The 17,026-nt window shown below is 53.9% G+C and overlaps 1 protein-coding gene across 7 annotated transcripts in view; it reads right to left on the bottom strand.

Annotated features, from left to right (window-relative positions):
* LOC121445102 (trinucleotide repeat-containing gene 18 protein) overlaps window positions 1-17,026 on the bottom strand; it is a 92,031-nt gene that overhangs the window by 55,022 nt on the left and 19,983 nt on the right. For 3 of the 7 annotated variants that reach the window (XM_041647102.1, XM_041647115.1, XM_041647107.1), the window contains exons 3-5: window positions 12,041-12,196; window positions 9,111-9,236; window positions 6,149-7,768 (exon numbers count right to left, since the gene is read on the bottom strand). In XM_041647102.1, coding sequence (XP_041503036.1) covers window positions 6,149-7,768; window positions 9,111-9,236; window positions 12,041-12,196 — 1,902 coding nt within the window. Of the gene's footprint in view, window positions 1-6,148; window positions 7,769-9,110; window positions 9,237-12,040; window positions 12,197-13,896; window positions 13,924-17,026 lie in introns of those variants that run through there. The other 4 variants (XM_041647122.1, XM_041647138.1, XM_041647144.1 and 1 more) reach the window with 2 other exon arrangements.

The following is a 17,026-nucleotide window of genomic DNA, read 5'->3' as shown; positions in this document are numbered from 1 at the left end:
CATGCACCTGAACACACACGTGCACGCAGACACGCGTGCATACATCCACAGGTAAAGCGAGCTGAGCCCCAGCCCTCAGTTCTCTCTGCTTCCTGGCTGCGATCAACGTGACCGTATGCCTCATGCTCCTGCCACCACGCCTGCCCCACCATAATGGACTGCATGCTCACTCTGCGAGCCAAAATCAACGCCTGCCTCCTTCCTTCCTTAAGTAAACGTTGGGTATCCCATCACTGCGACCAGGACCGCTGGCGAAATAACTAGAGCGGCCCCTCCCCCGCCGAGCAGAGTAACAGCAAGAGTGACAGGACCAGCCAGGTGCTGGGGAGATGGCTGGGCTGGTGAGGTGGTTGCTGCGAAAATGAAGACCTGAGTTTGAATCCCTAGAGCCCATATTTAAAAACTGAGCACCAGCCAGGCAACGCTGGCTCACACCTTTAATCCTAGCCCTTAAGAGAAATCTTATTTTTTTTAAGGTGCATGCAAATGAGGAAGACACCTTTGGCCAACTGACAGACTGAGAGACAGACACACACACACACAGCCCAATAGCAGAACTAGAAGTGGCTGTGCCCAGGAACCATGTAGCTCGGAAGGGAACGGCAGGTTTGAGGCATCACAGAGCTCAGAGAAGCCACCCAGAGTTCCACAGCTGTGCCTGGAAATCAGAGCCTGAGCTCATGCTTCCTTGTCCCAGGGGAGACGCCACGTCAACCAGGTTCACACGCTCCCAAGGGCTCAGCCATCTGGGAAGGGCACGTGCCACTGGTCTCTGTGTCTGAGACCAGCTGTGGTATGGCATTTGCTGCTAGGGCCCCAGAAAGGGGAGGTGCCTGGAGTGTAGCCTAGGCTCGGGGCCACGAGTCTTCTGTACACGGTGACTGAATTGCCCTGGGTTACTTCCTGTCCCAAGTGTCACCTGCCACTAGACACCAACACAACAGCCTCTATGCCCAAGGCCACTAGGCAGAGCTCCAGGCCACTCTCTGCAAACTGGCTGGCTCCCAAAGAAATGTGACATGACCGTCACACCTGACCCCATGCTCTGAGGTGCTCCACCCCTACCCATGTGACTCTGTAGCTACCTACGGTTCACAGTTCACTCTGTCCAGTCACCCCACAGAGCCAAGCCCCTGCCCTGGGCCAACACCATGGGGTCCAGGAGTCGTCATCGCCCCCAACCCCCCACCCCCACCCCGCAAGCTGCCAGTCTCTGTCTCTGCATGTCAATCAAATGCAGCCTTCCCCCATCTTAGGGACACTCTGTTCCCTCCACTGAATTACTCAATGTAACCTCAACTTCAATTGACATCTCGTCTAGGAAGGAACAAGCCATCCTGCCCCCTCCCTCTCTGCCAGCACGTCCCTCACTTCTCATCTCTCTCGCTGAACCTAGCGCAGGGCGGCTGTTCTACCTGTGGCTGGGTCACTGTCCCATGACCTGCTCCCGGGTGTATGCATTGCAACTGCTTGGGTTCCAACAGTGCCACCCACGGCTGTCCACTTCTTCTCTACAAAATAATTCCACAGAGGGAAATGCAGTCGACAAACAGCAGATGCCAGGAAGAACAGATTTCTGGGAGAAGAGTGAGCTATGCAGAAGGAAAGGCACCTGTGAACACCCTGGAGCAGGACCCTGCAAAGAAATGGTGGAGGCCAAGAGGAGTCAAAGGGGGTAAGCAAGAGAGGGAACAGAAAAGAAGATCTCAACAGAACACCTGCCTAGAATCCCCCAGTGAGGGGCTCGGGTGTGGCTCAGTGGTAGAGCCCCTGCCTAGAATCCCCCAGTGAGGGGCTGGGGTGTGGCTCAGTGGTAGAGCACCTGCCTCGAGTCCATGGGGGTGTGTGGCTGAGTTAGTAAGTAGGTAGTATTCGTGAGACAGTGGTTTTCATTCCCAGCAGTTAAAGAAAGCAGAGACAACTTCTCCAGTCCAAATTCCAGCCACATCCTCTTCCTACACACACACACACACACATACAACCCTTGTAGTCACAGGTTTTTCGGACAGTAAGTCATAAGCCACCCTACACACAAGGAGTACCCTACCATGTCACAGAAGGGAAGAAGACTTGTCTACTATCGCCTATCCCAAAATAAGCAGGTGCTGCTGCAATGCCCCCCCTCCATTATCAGAGGACTGCCTTCCTTGGCTAGGTGTCTCTGCCCAGAGCAAGAGGGAGCAAGACGGCATTCAGTCAAGTCAGCAGACATCCACTAAGCACCACTGAGACCTCTATGCTGGAAGAGTACACAGACGGCAGACAAGGACCACATCGGATTCCAAGTCCAAAGGTTCAGATGGTCTCCAAAGACACAGGGACATTCGGGGACTCGCCAGGCACACACAGGAAGACAGCAAGGACCAGTTGAGCACTGGGTGATGGAAATATACTGCCTGCAGCTGAGTGTGGTGGTGCAGGAGGGTCTCTGTGAGTTCAAGGCCATCCTGGGCTATATAATGAGTTCCTCATCACAGCCACACAGTGAAACCCCATCTCTAAAAATAAAAATAGTGGTGGGAGAAAGACCCAGGCCCAGGACCCCAGAGCCGAGGCAGGCTGAGGCCCTGAAACCTGAATCACAGGGGCATACAAATGAGTAGCACAGAACCCTGGGCCTTGCTGGACTGTCTGGGAAGTAGGGCTGAACTTAGCCCAGGGAGAAGCCATAAAGCGAGCGACTTACGAATTCTAAAGAACCCAGAAGGCAACGGGAGGCAGGCAAGGCAGGGGAAGAACCCACAGGATGACAGGCAATATGTACACCAGGTCTCAGGACAGCTATGGGTGTCTAGACTGGAAGCTGGCCCTTGTCGTGGGTGGTCCTGGACTGTGGTCCAAGAGAAGAAGCTAGGAACAAGAGACAATGCCGGCCTTGAGATGTCACACAAGGGCGGATCAGCTGGACATGAACTTTTCCCGGCCTTCACTCAGCCTACCAAGGCCTCACTTGTGTACCTTTGAGGCCTGAACCACAGGACCTTAGCACAGCAGCAGGCTCTGCCCTTAGCTGACAGAGTGCAGAGTTCAAAACACACACTGAAGACGGCTCTCCAGAATACATGAGGACTCAAATACAAACCAATATGCTAAATCCCAGAAAAAGATCCAACCTCTCACTACAGATGAAATGAGCCCAGTGTGGTGGCTAACACCTGTGAAGGAGGCTGAGGCAGGGGGTTACAGGTGGTATGCTAGTTTGTGAGGGAGGCTGAGGCAGGAGGATTACAGGTGGGATGCTAGTTTGGCCTTACATATACACCTGTGAGGGAGGCTGAGGCAGGGGGTTACAGGTGGGATGCTAGTTTGGCCTTGGCCTCGACTATTAACAGACCTTGTCTCAAAGACAAAAAAGAAGGGGCAGAGAGATGGGTCAACAGATACAGTGCTCACCGTGCAAGTGCAAGGACAGAGGTTCAGACACCCAAAACACATGGATGACCTTATGCCAGAGCTCCTACAGCGAGACAGAAGGGAGACTAGGGAGTCCCTCAGAGCTCAGAGCCCACCTGGAAGTACACAGTCACAAACACCCAAGATTGTACTCTGACCTTAAAATGTGCAACATTGCACACACACGCCCACATACTCACACGAAACCAAACACAAACTCACACAAATAAATAAATAAGAAAATAGAAGTGGCAAAAAAAAAAAAAAAAAAAAAACTACGGGAGACGATCCAGGGGACAAAATTGCTTGATGCACAGGCCTGGTGACCTGAATTTGATCCCCTGAACCCAGGATGGAAGGAAAGAATCAATTTGAGGACGTTATTCTCTGATCTCCATCAAGCACATGTTCACACACATTCGCGCACACATGCACGGACATGCGCGCACACACACAATCAGGGGTTTGGCAGGATGACTCATCAGGTATAAGCGGTATGATGACACCTTCTCACATCTGTAGGCACCAGCACACACATGATCTCTCTCTCTCTCTCTCTCTCTCTCTCTCTCTCTCTCACACACACACACACACACACACACACGCACACAAGATCTGTCTCACTCACACACACGATCTCTCTCACTAACACACACACATACACACATGATCTCTCTCTCACTCACACACACACAAGATCTGTCTCATGTCTCACTCACACACACACACACGATCTCTCTCATGCACACACGATCTCTCACACACACAATCTCGCTCACTCACACACACACATGATCTCTCTCTCTCATGCACACAAGATCTCTCACACACACAATCTCGCTCACTCACACACACACAATCTCTCTCACACGCACACATGATCTCTCACACACGATCTCTCTCTCTTTCACACACACACACACACACATGCATGCACGTTACTTCACTAAAAAGACTCACTGGGGTCTGTCGGGAAGCCACTCGACTTGAGAAACACTCACTCATTGACCTGCTTGCCCAGCACCTGCTATGCTCCAAGCCCCATGCTGACTGGACACCAGAGGTACTGAACAAGGCAACGCCCGGCTCTACCCCACTGGAGGACTCAGAATGGGGGGCTTGAGGTTAGTCTATTCCTAGGAATCTCTAGGACAGAACAAAGGGACTCAAAACAGCACAGAGGTACTACGTGCAGAAATATTCCACACAGCACTCTCGAGACAAAAGAGAGCAGGCGAAAACGTAAAATGCCCACCGGGGACCGGAAACCTAACTATGGTACCTGCTGGCACGTGCTCTCCACGGAATATTAAAGGCCGTAAAAAAAAAAAAAATGCTACTTGTAAAGAGTCCGCCACCTCGGGAGAAACAACCCTCACTGTGATGCGGGAACAACGCACAGCACCAAGACTGTGCCGCACTAGCCACTCTGCGGGTGGACACAAATTGCACGGGAAAATGAATTCAGGCAAAGTCAGGAAAGTGTTTGAGGTGCTGGGAAAACATAATGGTCTTTTTCTTCGTTCTCCTCTCCCGCATTCTACACGTCTACACGGATAATGGGGAAGGCAATCACAGTTTCAATGGCAGCCACGATGGGCAAGCAATACTGGGAGGGAGCGGTGGTGGTGTAAAGAAGGGGGGCCTGGGGGGAAAGAGTAAGACACCAGCCAGGAGTGCGGAGGCATGCCTTAAATGCCAGAACTCCACAGGCAGTGGCAAATGAACCTCCATGAGTTCAAAGCCAGCCTGGTCAGGGCCACACTATGAAACCCTGACTCTCTTTTATTAAAAAGGGGAGGGGGGGGGACAGAAAACCAGGTGAGACAGTGAGGCAGACAGAACCAAGATTTAGGGACTAGGGAGATGACTCAGTACAAGTGTGAGGACGTGAGTTTGGATCCCCCAGAAGCATGGAAAGCTGAGTGTGATAGCTCAGGGCTGTGATCCTAGAGCCCCTCTCGCCAGATGGGAAGTGGAGAAGAGAAGCCGTGGCAGATCTGGGACCAGCTAGCCTGATTCCGCAGCCCCACAAGAGAAACTTTCTTGGGCCGGCGAGGTGACTCAGTGGGTAAAGTCACCTGCTGCCAAGCCTGAAGATCCGAGTTCCAGCACCAGAACCCACAAGGAAGACCAACTATTTCTGACAACTCGTCCTCTGGCCTCCATATGTGCGTTGTGGTGCACTCAACATGCATGTACACACATACACAATACAGGTAAACGAGAGAGCCTGTCTCACAGCAGAAGGTAAAAAGAGCATCCAAGTTGTCCCTGTGACCTCCACATTGGCGCACAGCACTGTACCCACAAGAGTAATCCCAATCCCAACTACTACAAACCCAAAGCCCGTCTAGGCTACAGATCAAACACAAGTCTGAGTAACTTAATGAGAAATGGGGGCTGGGGCAGTCAATCAATCACTAGAATGCTAGCATATTGTGCAGTGAGCCCCGGGGTCCATCACAGCCCAGCATGAACCACTGTCATGATGCCCATGCCGATGGCCCAGCACTCAGGGAGTGGACCATCACAGCCCTGCATGACCAGTGTCATGGTACCCACGCCGATGGCCCAGCACTCAGGGAGTGGAGGCCAGCGGATCAAAAGTTCAAGATCACTCTTGACAACAAAGTGAGCTGGAGTCTCTACCAGACTGCCCCCCTAAAGATAACAGAAGGGGCAGGACATAACTCAGTGGCAGAGCACCCCCCAATACTGCTAAAACAAAACAGAAACGGAACCCAGCACCTACCTTTGACATTGTTCAGGGACAGTGAGCGCTCCTGGTCTGCCAGCCCAGGCCCCAGGCGGCTACTGCTCCCACTGTCCTTCTGTCGTGCCACAGCCACGGCAATGCCCACAGGCGGGTGTCTCACCTCAGCCTCCCCCTGGGCGGAGCCCTCCCGCCCGAAGGTCTTGGCGCTCTCAGGTCTCTCGGGGTCCCGTTTCAGCTGCCGGCCCCCTCCAGCTGTAGGAACCCCAGGGTGTGTAAGTCGGGCCTGGGCTCTGGGGGGACCCGCAGATGTGGGTGTAGGTTCAGGTTTCATGGTACCCAGGCCTCCGAAAGGGCTCTTCTTCCCACCGCCACCAGGGCGCACAGCCACGGCCTCCCGAGCAAAACTACCACTGTATTTGATGAGGCTCTGCATGGCAGAGGCCTCTCCGGGTCCGTGGGCTGCCGGGTGGAGGTCAGCACCAGGCCTGCCACAAGTGGCCGAGGCACGGGGCATTGCACCCCCAGGGTCCAGGTAGGCCTTTTTGGATGCTGTGGCAACAGCTGCTTCCTCTTCGACTCGGCTGGCATGGTGGTGCTGGGCAGCCAGGACAGCCATCTGCGTGGTGGCAAAGTTGCCCAGTTCAAAGGGTTTCCACTTGTGTTCCGGCACAGGGGGTCGGGATGGTTCCAGGCCAAAGAACTTGGCAGCCTGCTGGGCAGCAGAGGAGCTGGAGCCTCTGGGTGCACGCTCACAAGGTCTTGGATCGGCCTCAGGCTTGAGTAGGTCCTTGGGGGGCAGGTAGGTGCGGGCATCCGGGGAGGACCGGGAGGAGCGGGCTGGAGGTCCCTCGGATGGAGGTGGACGCTTGAGGGAGCGGATGACAGAACTCTTCTCCCGCAGGACCTCTGGTCGCTCCAGTCGTGGAGATCCAGGGGGACCCTGCAGGACCCCAGGACGGCCTGGCTCGCGCTCTCTGGCCCTGGCATCGCGAGCCTGGGATGCTATCTGGATGGGTCCCACACGCTCATCAAAGGCCTCCACAGAAGGCACAAAGGTGGGTGCCACCACACGGTGCTCACGGCCTGGTTCACGGAACACGGTATAGACACCAGCAGGTGTCGAGGAAGGGGGTGCAGGGGGACCCTTGGGGGGCAATGGCGGTGGCGGTGGCAGTGGGGACCCACAGGGTCTGGCCGTGGGCAGCAGAGCTTCAGCCCGCCGCAGCAGCCGGGCACTCTCCTCCTGCCTGGCTACCTCCTTGGCACCTCCACGGCTCAATTCGGCCACCAGCCCCGCGTCCACCGCTCCATTGCAGAGGCTCAGGGCGGATGGCTGCAAAGAGCCCTTGGCTTTGGCCTCTGCCAAAAAGGGTGACAGGCGCTCAGCCAGGCGTGAGGGCCCACGGTCCTGGCGGCCCTCGGCTCGGGCCTCCTGGGTCAAGTCCACCACCCCACGAGGCACGGTCACCTCCTCCCGTGCCCGAGGGTCTTTCTTGCCGAACAACGGAGGGGGGTCTCCACCGCGGCCTGAGCGGTCCTTCCCTGCACCTTCCCGGGAGGAGCCTTTGGCAGGGCCACCCGAGGAGTGGCCACCGGGAGTTCTGGAGGAGGATGAGTGAGAGTGTAAGGTCCCAGGCGCAGACAGGTAGAAGCCATCTAGGGAGAAACAGACACAGTGAGCCAGGATCCTCGCCCACTCCAAGCCCCAAGATTCCTTCCCCTCAACCAAGAGAGCATGGCACCCCTGAGAGACAATGTGTAAGGGACCTGATCTTTCAGAGGGAAGGGCCAGGCATGCCTGGAAGATGAGCAGAAACCTGGCTTCAGCCATCTCATCCTCCCGGGCCTGTTTCCTCATTTCTAAAGGGAGAGGAGCCCAAGGTTGCTTTCAGAACTGTCCAGAGCTTATCAGGAGGCTGTGGGCAAACCGGGCGGTGGTGGCACTTGCCTTAATCCCAGCACTTGGGAGGCAGAGGCAGGTGGATCTCTGTGAGTTTAAGGCCAGCCCTCAAATACAAAAAGTTTCAGGACAGCCAGGACTGTTACACAGAGAAGCCCTGTCTTGAAGGGCTTTGTGTAACACAGTGACGGGCAAGGGGACTTTGGGACTGTGTCTCAAAAGGGCGTCTTGAGGTCTGCGCCTGTAATCCTGGTAAAAGCAGGTGGCCACTAAGTTTAAGGGCATCCTCAGCTATGTAGCAGAGTCTAGGCCACTATGGACTACCGGCTGTGAGCAAAGAGAAAGAAAGGAGGCAGGGAGTGGAGAGAGAGAAGAGAAGACTGGGAGGGAAAGGAAGGAATGAAGGAAAGACTGTAAAACGGCTTAGCACGTAACATCTCCCGCCAATGTGGCAGAAGGAGAGCTTGCCAAGAGTTGCCCTCTGATCTACACCCAGAGGGCGTGTGGGAGGGAGGGAGAGAAGAAGAGAGGGGAAAAGGAAGGAGGGGGATGGAGGAAAAAGAAAATATAGGTGAAGGTCAGGTACGGTGGGAGCACTTGGGGAGGGGGGGGGATCTCAGTGAGTTCAAGGCCAGCCTGGTCCACAGGTGAGTTCCAGGACAGCCAGGGCTGTACAGAGAAACCCTGTCTCAATAAAAGAAAAGGAAATAGTGGCCGGGCGGTGGTGGCACATGCCTTTAATCCCAGGACTTGGGAGGCAGAGGCAGGCGGATCTCTATGAGTTCGAGACCAGCCTTGTCTACAAGAGCTAGTTCCAGGACAGGCTCCAAAACCACAGAGAAACCCTGTCTCGAAAACCAAAAAAAAAAAAAGAAAAGGAAATACTGGTGAAGAGGCTGGGGGAGGGGTTGCAGTTCAGCGGTAGAATCTTTTCCAAGCACCTACAAGGCCCTGGGTTCCATCTAGGGACCCCGCCACAAGAAAGAGACAATGGAAGATACCTGGAATCCTACAGAGGACTCCCAGAGGAACCCCCAGGAAATCACTCTGCCAGATCCTCCCTGCCAGGCAACAGCCCCACCCTGCTCTGTTCCTGACCTTTCTGGGTCTCGAAGATGCTGGACTGACCCAGCTGGCTGAGGAGGGGGCTCCCGCTGCTGGGGGGCTCCAGGTGGTTCAGGTGGAGGTAGGATGGGTATAGTCCGCTGGGCAGGTGGGAGAAGCCTAAGGAGAGAAGACAGAGAGGTCTAGATTAGTCTGTCACCCTGCCCCCACAGGGAACTTCCTTCTAGTATTTTCTTTTCCTGGGGGAAAAAAAAAACAAAACACCGTGACCCAGCAGCCCCCTAATACAAAACGCTGAGTGGTTAACACCAGTTCCCACAGTGGCCACTGTCCTCCTCCAAGCCCTGCCACCTCAAGTCTTCCTTGAGGCCCAGGAAATCCAGGGCTTGGATACAAGTTCAAATACCCCAGAACCAAACTCAGGACGGAACCAAACAAGAAGAGCCATTATTCTCATTTAAACCTCAAAAGCAACACTCTTATCTCATTTTACAGATTAAAAGCAAAGCAAAACAAAACAAAACACAAAAATAACAACAAAAAACAGACTCACAATAGACCACTATCTAAGAGATCAAACTGCAGCTAAACCCAGCTTTGAACTGAAGGCCCTGGACCCTACGCACAGACAACCTCAGTCAAGTGTGGACCCTGGATGAGTGGATTTCAGGGGCCTCCCGCCTCTGCTGTGTGCCTCACATTTGATTACTTGACTTCTCTGAACGCAGAAGCCAGGCAGGTCTGGCTGCCCACTCTTGCAAGGAGGACCCTTCAAGCCTCCTGAAAGGGCTCCCACGGTGAAAGTGGTGTGACTTCAAAAAGGGTGGTGGCTACAGGTGACGAACAGGGACAACTAAGGGCCCGCAAAGAATGAAAGTAGGGCAGGCACGAGGAGCCAGAAAGGTGGGCACTGAGGAGCCAGGCAAAGCTTCTTCCGCCTGCCTGGGACTGGAGAGCACAAGAGGCAGTGTCCCTGACCCTAAACTGTGGTCTGTCTGAGGACAGAGAAGCAAGGCATGTCCCCAGCCTTTTGGGCTAATGTTTTTTCTCCACATCACCTAATACATTAAATTAAAGACCACCAGGTAGCCAGGGGGTGGTGGCATATGCCTTTAATCCCAGCAGAAGCACGCGGATCTCTGTGAGTTCAAGGCCAACCTGGTCTACCGAGCGAGTTCCAGGGCAGCCAGGGCTGTACAGAGAGACCTTGTCTTGAGGAAGAAAAAAAAGCAAAGACAACAACAACAAAACAACACTGATGGGGATAGGGACAGTGCTCTGGATGCTGGCCTGACATTCACAAAGTCCTGGATTTGATTCTCCAGCACCTGCCTCCCTCCCACCAAAGAATCACAAACAGGCAGTGCTCTGCAGATACAGGCCAGTAATCCTGGCTACTTGAGAGACTGAGGGAAACTCAAGGTTAGTCTGGGGCAACTTAGCAAGAACCTGACACAAAGTAAGAAATAAGGCCAGACGGTGGTGCACACCTCTGATCCTAGTACTCTGGAGGCAGAGGCAGGTGAATCTCTGTAAGTTCAAGGCCAGCCTGGGCAACACAGTAAGTAAGACCTCTTGTCTCAAAACAAACAAACAAATAAATGGGGGTGTCCAGAGTGATGGCTTCACACAGGTAGTCCCAGTACTTGAAAAGCAGAGGCAGGAGAATTGCTGCAGATTCAAGGTCATTCTAGTGAATTCTAGGCCTGTCAGCGCTACGTAGCAAGCAAGACTTTGTCTTGAAAACAAAACGGAACAAGACAAGGCAATCCACAAAGCAAAACGCAAAACAGAACAGACGCTAGTCCACAGCACTACAGGTAAACATGAACAAATGCTCAGCTGCACGCAGCAGGTCCCTCCACTCTCATGCATCAAGATGGGCACCGCAGTCCCTTCCCAGGCTGCTGCAGAGGATGAAGGGGGCCCAAGAATGCAGCCCCAGGATCAGATCACGTCAGTGGCGTGTGTGTTTGCTGTAGCTATCAGCATGCCAGGAAGGACTGAGGAACGAGGAACGAGGTGACACAGGAGAGGCGCCCTTTGCTTGTCCAGGCCCCTGCTCACCACTCACCCGGGCAGAGCTCGGTGGGAGGGGCTCAGAACACCAGCCCACACAAGCAACCATCATCCCAGACCACAGCAAACACCCAGCAGAGGGGACACAGCCCTCCCCGTGCATGGTGTATAGACTCATTCCTGGATTCGGGTGCCCGTCCTAAGAGGCCTTAGTGACCTCCATACAGGAAAGACCATGCTGTGACACCTAACAGGGACACTTCGGGCTATAGCCCACAACCCCAGGCTGCTGGGCATCCATTATGCCTCCAACCCCAGGAGGTAGGGAATGGCCCAGGAAGCCTAAAGCAGACAACAGGGGTCTCCCACAACTACAGCACCCCAGACTCTAGGGGAGCCCTCAAGGTCCACAAGACATAAGAGGACCCCAATCTCAACCAACCAATACCCCAAATCTACCAGAGCCAGAGGTGGAGGAGACACACCTCCCATGCATGGGGCCTTATATTGGTTTAATCCCTAGCTCTGCCCCCAAAAAAGAAGCCCAGAGTACCCAGGTCTATGGCTCCCCACAATAGTTGGGGTGTGAGATGGGGGTAAGTGTGGGGGGATTCTCATCGAATAAACACAGTTACTGCCCTCAGAGCGCACACCACCTGGGAATAATTGCACAGGTAAACCTTTTGTCGTCTTTTACAGGACAGCAGGGAGAGGAGCCAATGGCTGAAGGAGGAGCCAATGGGCGGGGTGAGAGCTGCAAGCAGAGGTATAAATGGCTGTGCAAAGCCCTGTGGTAACAAGACTGAGCACAGAGCACTAAAGGGGAAACGGGGAGGCCATGGGAAGAAAGTTGTTGAGAATGGTGTTGGGGACGTAAAATTGTCATCATGGTTGAGACAGTGGCCCAGCAGCCCTCAGCCCCTCCCATCTGGCCCACTCCTTACCTTCATGGGCGTGGGCAGCCCACAGCTGCACCATGGGTAGGTTGCTGGGGGTGGGGGAGCGGAAGGAGAGGTCAGAGGGCAGGGATACCGGGCTTCCCTGAGAAGGGGTCGAAGGCCCCATCCCGCTGGCCACAAAGCTGCCCAAGAAGGCCTCGCCTGCAGAGAAAAGGGGGGGGGGTCCCTGTCAGGCAGCCAGAAAAACAGGTTGTGACACCTGGACCACCATCCCAAGGTCCCCTACTCCATGAACCCTTCACTGCCAGAAATCAAAAGGCATTGCACCCCTTGGTCAGCCTGGACCACAACCTATGAGCCCAACCACTATAGCAACCAAGGAAGATGGCTAGGCTTCCCTCAGGTTCAGCACCCCTCCAACCCACAGAGAAATTTTACCACTCTGGCTGCTGATGCAAGCCTGAGCCCAGTTGAGAATGGGAGTAGGGGGCCCCAGGGACCACCCAGGGGACCCACGGAATAAGGAAGACGATGGCCACTGGAGAAGGAGCTCATGTTCTGACCTCAGCACAGGACACCAACATCCCCAAGGACCCCACAGTCATCCAGGATGTGCAAGAGCCTGAGTGTCTAGGGACTGCACATGCCCACTAACGGGGAAGCTGAGGCCAAGGAGGAAAAGCCTTGGCATAGCCAAGGAGCAGCGACTGCCTGCACACCCAGCAGGACATCTCACAGCCCGCCCTGAGAGGACCATCGCAAGGAGCAAGGCAAACAGTGACCATCAGGAATGGTGACATGCACCTATAACACCGGCACTTATGAGCTGAGGCAGAAGGATGGCAGATTCTAAGCTAGCCTGGGCTACACAGTCAGAGTCAGTCCTCGCCTCAAAAAATGAAAAATTTGCTGGGCGGTGGTGGCGCACGCCTTTAATCCCAGCACTCAGGAGGCAGAGGCAGGCGGATCTCTGTGAGTTCGAGGCCAGCCTGGTCTACAAGAGCTAGTTCCAGGACAGGAACTAAAAGCTATGGAGAAACCCTGTCTCGAAAAATTAAAAAAAAAAAAAAAAAAAAGGTCTTAAAATGATGGAACCTGTCCTGATAGTTACGTCTGTCATCTGAATTCGCAATTCAAGACCAGGCTGGGCTGCACAGTAAATTCCAGGTAGTCTGCCTACAGGAGGAGACTCTGTCTGAAGCACCCATCCTCAGTCTGGGGATGGGATGTCATGTACTAGCTAGTGCTAGTATGCATGAGGACCTAGGCTCAATCTTCAGCACTAGAAAAAAATAATAAGAATACTATTTAAAAAACAAAAATTGGGTGGGAGGCATGCATTTAACAAGAATTATATAATGGTAGTTTCAGGAACAGTAATAGTAAATAGGCCAGATGTTTTGTGGGTGATTTCAAGCTCTCCCCAGTATACCCTGCGAGACAGGCAGTGAGCCCTGAACATATAACTAGGCCTAGCACCCTTACCAAGCCCCAGGTGCCCATCCTGGCCGGTCCCCAGCAGAGGGTTCTGTATAAACACACGAAGGCCTTCTCTAGTCCCTGAGAGGTGGGCACTGTTTGCAGACAGCACAGCAAGTAACATTACACTGGACACAGACAGGATGTGCGACTCAGACGCCAGGGGCCCCGGTCTAAGCCACAGGGAACTTGTAGTCTCCACCCATGTCCCCAACAGCCCTCCCATGCAAGTCCCATATCCCTAAAGCCCAATGACTGCCTCTCAAAGGAGAGAGAATTTCTAAATACACCCCATCCCCTTTGGGGTAAACGCGGGAAAAGTAAGCGAAAGGCCAGGCTTCCTCACTGATTCCCCCCAACCCTGCCAGTAAGGACAGCAGTAGCTAGAGATGGCATACACCCTCTGACCACATGCCTGTTACCATGGTCTATGTCCAGCCACCGTCACTGCAGCCCAGTCCCTCTCCAGCATCCAGCACCAACTCCTGCAGCCCAGAGTCCAGCGCCAACTCCTGCGGGCCAAGGGCCCTCGTGGCCGGTCAGCACATTCATGTTGCCCAAGCCCAGAGAGAAGTAGGGTCTCGGGGCCCTGCCAAGCCCTAGGCTTCCTCCTTGATGTGGCAGATGGCGGGTAGAAAGGTCCGGAAGCCAGTAGCCAGGGGTTTGCGCAAAGGCTTACATCAGCCACCAGTTCTTCCTGCCCAGGCTGTGCGGAAGCGCAGGGCCCGGGCCTGCCCCTGCCTGGGCTTGTGAAACCCAGTAAGCAGCACCCAGAGAAGCGTTGGGGCCCGGATGCCACCAACGGCTCCTGTCACCATCAGGGCTTCAAAGCGCCCCAACTACTGCCTCCCAGGCTGGGGGGAGGGGCATCTGGGGGGATTCCAGTGACCAGGTAAGTCATTGCATGGAGCGGCAATCTTAAAGTTGGCACAAAGCCAGGAGAGATGGCACAGGACAGTCATTAGAGCCTCAGGAGAGGCAAGAGAATGGAAAGTTCAAAACCGCTCTGGACTAGAATAAGTCAAAGCTAGTCAGGGTTAGGGGCTAGGTGTGGCTCAGTGGTGGAGCCCCTGCCTAGAATCCCCCAGTGAGGGGCTGGGGTGTGACTCAGTGGTAGAGCCCCTGCCTGGAATCCCCCAGTGAGGGGCTGGGGTGTGGCTCAGTGGTAGAGCCCCTGCCTAGAATCCCCCAGTGAGGGGTGTAGCTCAGTGGTAGAGCACCCACCCACCTAGCATGATCAAGGTACTGGGTTCCACTCACAGTACTTAAGATGTCTCCTACAGAATAGTTCCACGAGGCCCACCAGCCTCATCACCTCCCTGACATCCTCAACAAAACCAGAGCACAGCAGGGTCTATGAGGTACAGAACTAGGTAGATAAATTATGACAGCGACACAGAGAGGACCAGGGCCCAGCAGACGCTGTGCTGTTGGAGATGTGGCAGCCACTGTCACATGTCACGTGTCAGGCCTGAGCATCTGAAACACAGCTATGGAGACTGAAGAACTCTATGGTTTTGTTTTATTAAATCTCATTTAATTTAGATTTAATTCATCAATGTTCTGAGCTGAAGGTTTCTCCCGGCTAAAAACTGAAGGAGTTGGCTGTGGACGGTCAGTCTCCCCGGGGAAGAACTGGGACAAAGCGGGACTCTGAGGATGAGCAGAAGTCATGTTCTAGCTCCTAGGTTCACTCTGTGTGCGTGTGTGTGCACACATGTATACGAATTTGTGTCCATTCAACATATGCACATGTCTTCCCAGCTGCTAGTGTGGGGGCTGGGATTTGAACTCAGGTCCCCAGGCTTGCACAGTAAGCACTCTTACCCACTGAGCCATCTCCATGGCCCGCTTTTTCTTTTTTTTCTGAAACAAGATTTCACTGTAGTCCAAGCCGCTCTAGCCCTCACTATGCAGGCCACGCTAGCCTCCAGCGGTCAGGGGGTCCTCCCACCTTAGCCTTCCTGAGTGAGCGCCAGGACCACAGTCCACAGTCAGGCGCCACCACTCCCAACCCGGGGCTGTCATTCAGGCCAATCTCTAAATCGCCCCAGGCTGTGTGAAACACATAATGCATCACCACCTTCTCCCTCCAAGGCTGATGCATGGAAAGATTCAAGAAGCTTCTGTCTTGTGACAAGATTTGAGTTCTGTCTGCCACGGGGTGCCATGTAGTACCAGCTGTTGTCACAACAGCTAATTGACTCCTCCAAGGTCAGGGTCTGAGGGGGTCCACTTTCCCTACCCACACACAATTTATCCTTCCTCAGATGAGAAGTGAGTGACTGTAAGTTATTGACACGCTATCTTTGAATTGTACATTGTGTGTGTGTGTGTGTGTGTACACCGCGTGTTCATGTGTGTACCTGTGCATGCAGATCCTGAAGCTGACCTCAGACGTCCTCCTCAATCACTCTGCATCTTATTTTTTGTGACAAGATTTGTCCCTGGACTTAGGGCTCTGACTCGGTTAGACTGGCTGGCCAGTGAGCCTGAGGGAGCCTCCTATCTCAGTCTCCCCAGCACCTGGATTCTAGACAGGTGATGCCTCTTCTGTGGTTTCACAAGGGTGCTGGATATCAGTCAGATCCTCACACGTGTGAATGTCATTTCTACTAAAAGATCCAAGTTCTTAGCCCATCCAAGCACTAATCAGGCCCAAAGCTGCTTAGCTTCCAAGATCAGAATATTCAAAGTGGTATCAAAATTCCAAGCACTCTCTGCTACAATGGTGGTACACACCTTTATCCCTGCACTCAGGAGGCAGAGGCAGACGGATCTCTGTGAATTCAAAGCCAGCCTGTTCTACAGAGAAAGTTCCAGGACAGCCAGGGCTACACAGAGAAACCCCCGTCTTGAAAAGCCACACCCACACAGTCAGAAGTGATGACACACCTGTGTCATCCCAAGGCTAAGGAAGTAAAGACAGGCAGACCCCTAGGGCTCAGTCAAGCAGCCTAGCCTACCCCAGGCCATTGAGAGACCCTGCTTCAAAGGAAATGAACAACTTCCTGAGGAATGACAGCCAGCTCGCAGCAGACAAGGCTACACAGAGAAACCTTGTCTTGAAAAACCTGTGTGTGTGTGTGTGTGTGTGCACGCGCACACACACACAGGTAAATTTTTTAAAAATCAAAGACAGATGGGCTATAGTGAATTTGTAGAGTGTCTGAATACTACACATGAAGTCCTGGGTTCCATCCCCAGCACTTCAGGAAAGAAACACATCATCAGAAGTCGGGGTTAACAAGGGGCCACCTACTCACAGCCAGGCCGAGCGCCTGCTTGGGTATCTCTGCTTCCTGTGCAAAGATTTAATGGCATTCATAAAACTCCCAACTTTCCCAAGTCGTTTTCCTACACACCAGGCCGTGTGCCAAGCGCATACCTCACCAGCTCCTGTAACCCATGCTCATCCCGGAAGGAGTTAGTCACACGCATTCGGTTACAAAGGAGAAAGCCGGGAAAGTAAAGCAGCCGCAGCTTGCCTGGACCGACGGGTTGAAGGGGGAATTCCACACACCGTAGTTCCTTATCACACCCCGCCCGTGT

The sequence above is a fragment of the Microtus oregoni genome, unplaced genomic scaffold, assembly GCF_018167655.1.
Source record: "Microtus oregoni isolate MIOR12 unplaced genomic scaffold, Mior012 000003F_ref0000135, whole genome shotgun sequence".
NCBI lineage: Eukaryota > Metazoa > Chordata > Mammalia > Rodentia > Cricetidae > Microtus > Microtus oregoni.
This window is presented reverse-complemented; position numbering and strand designations above follow the sequence as displayed.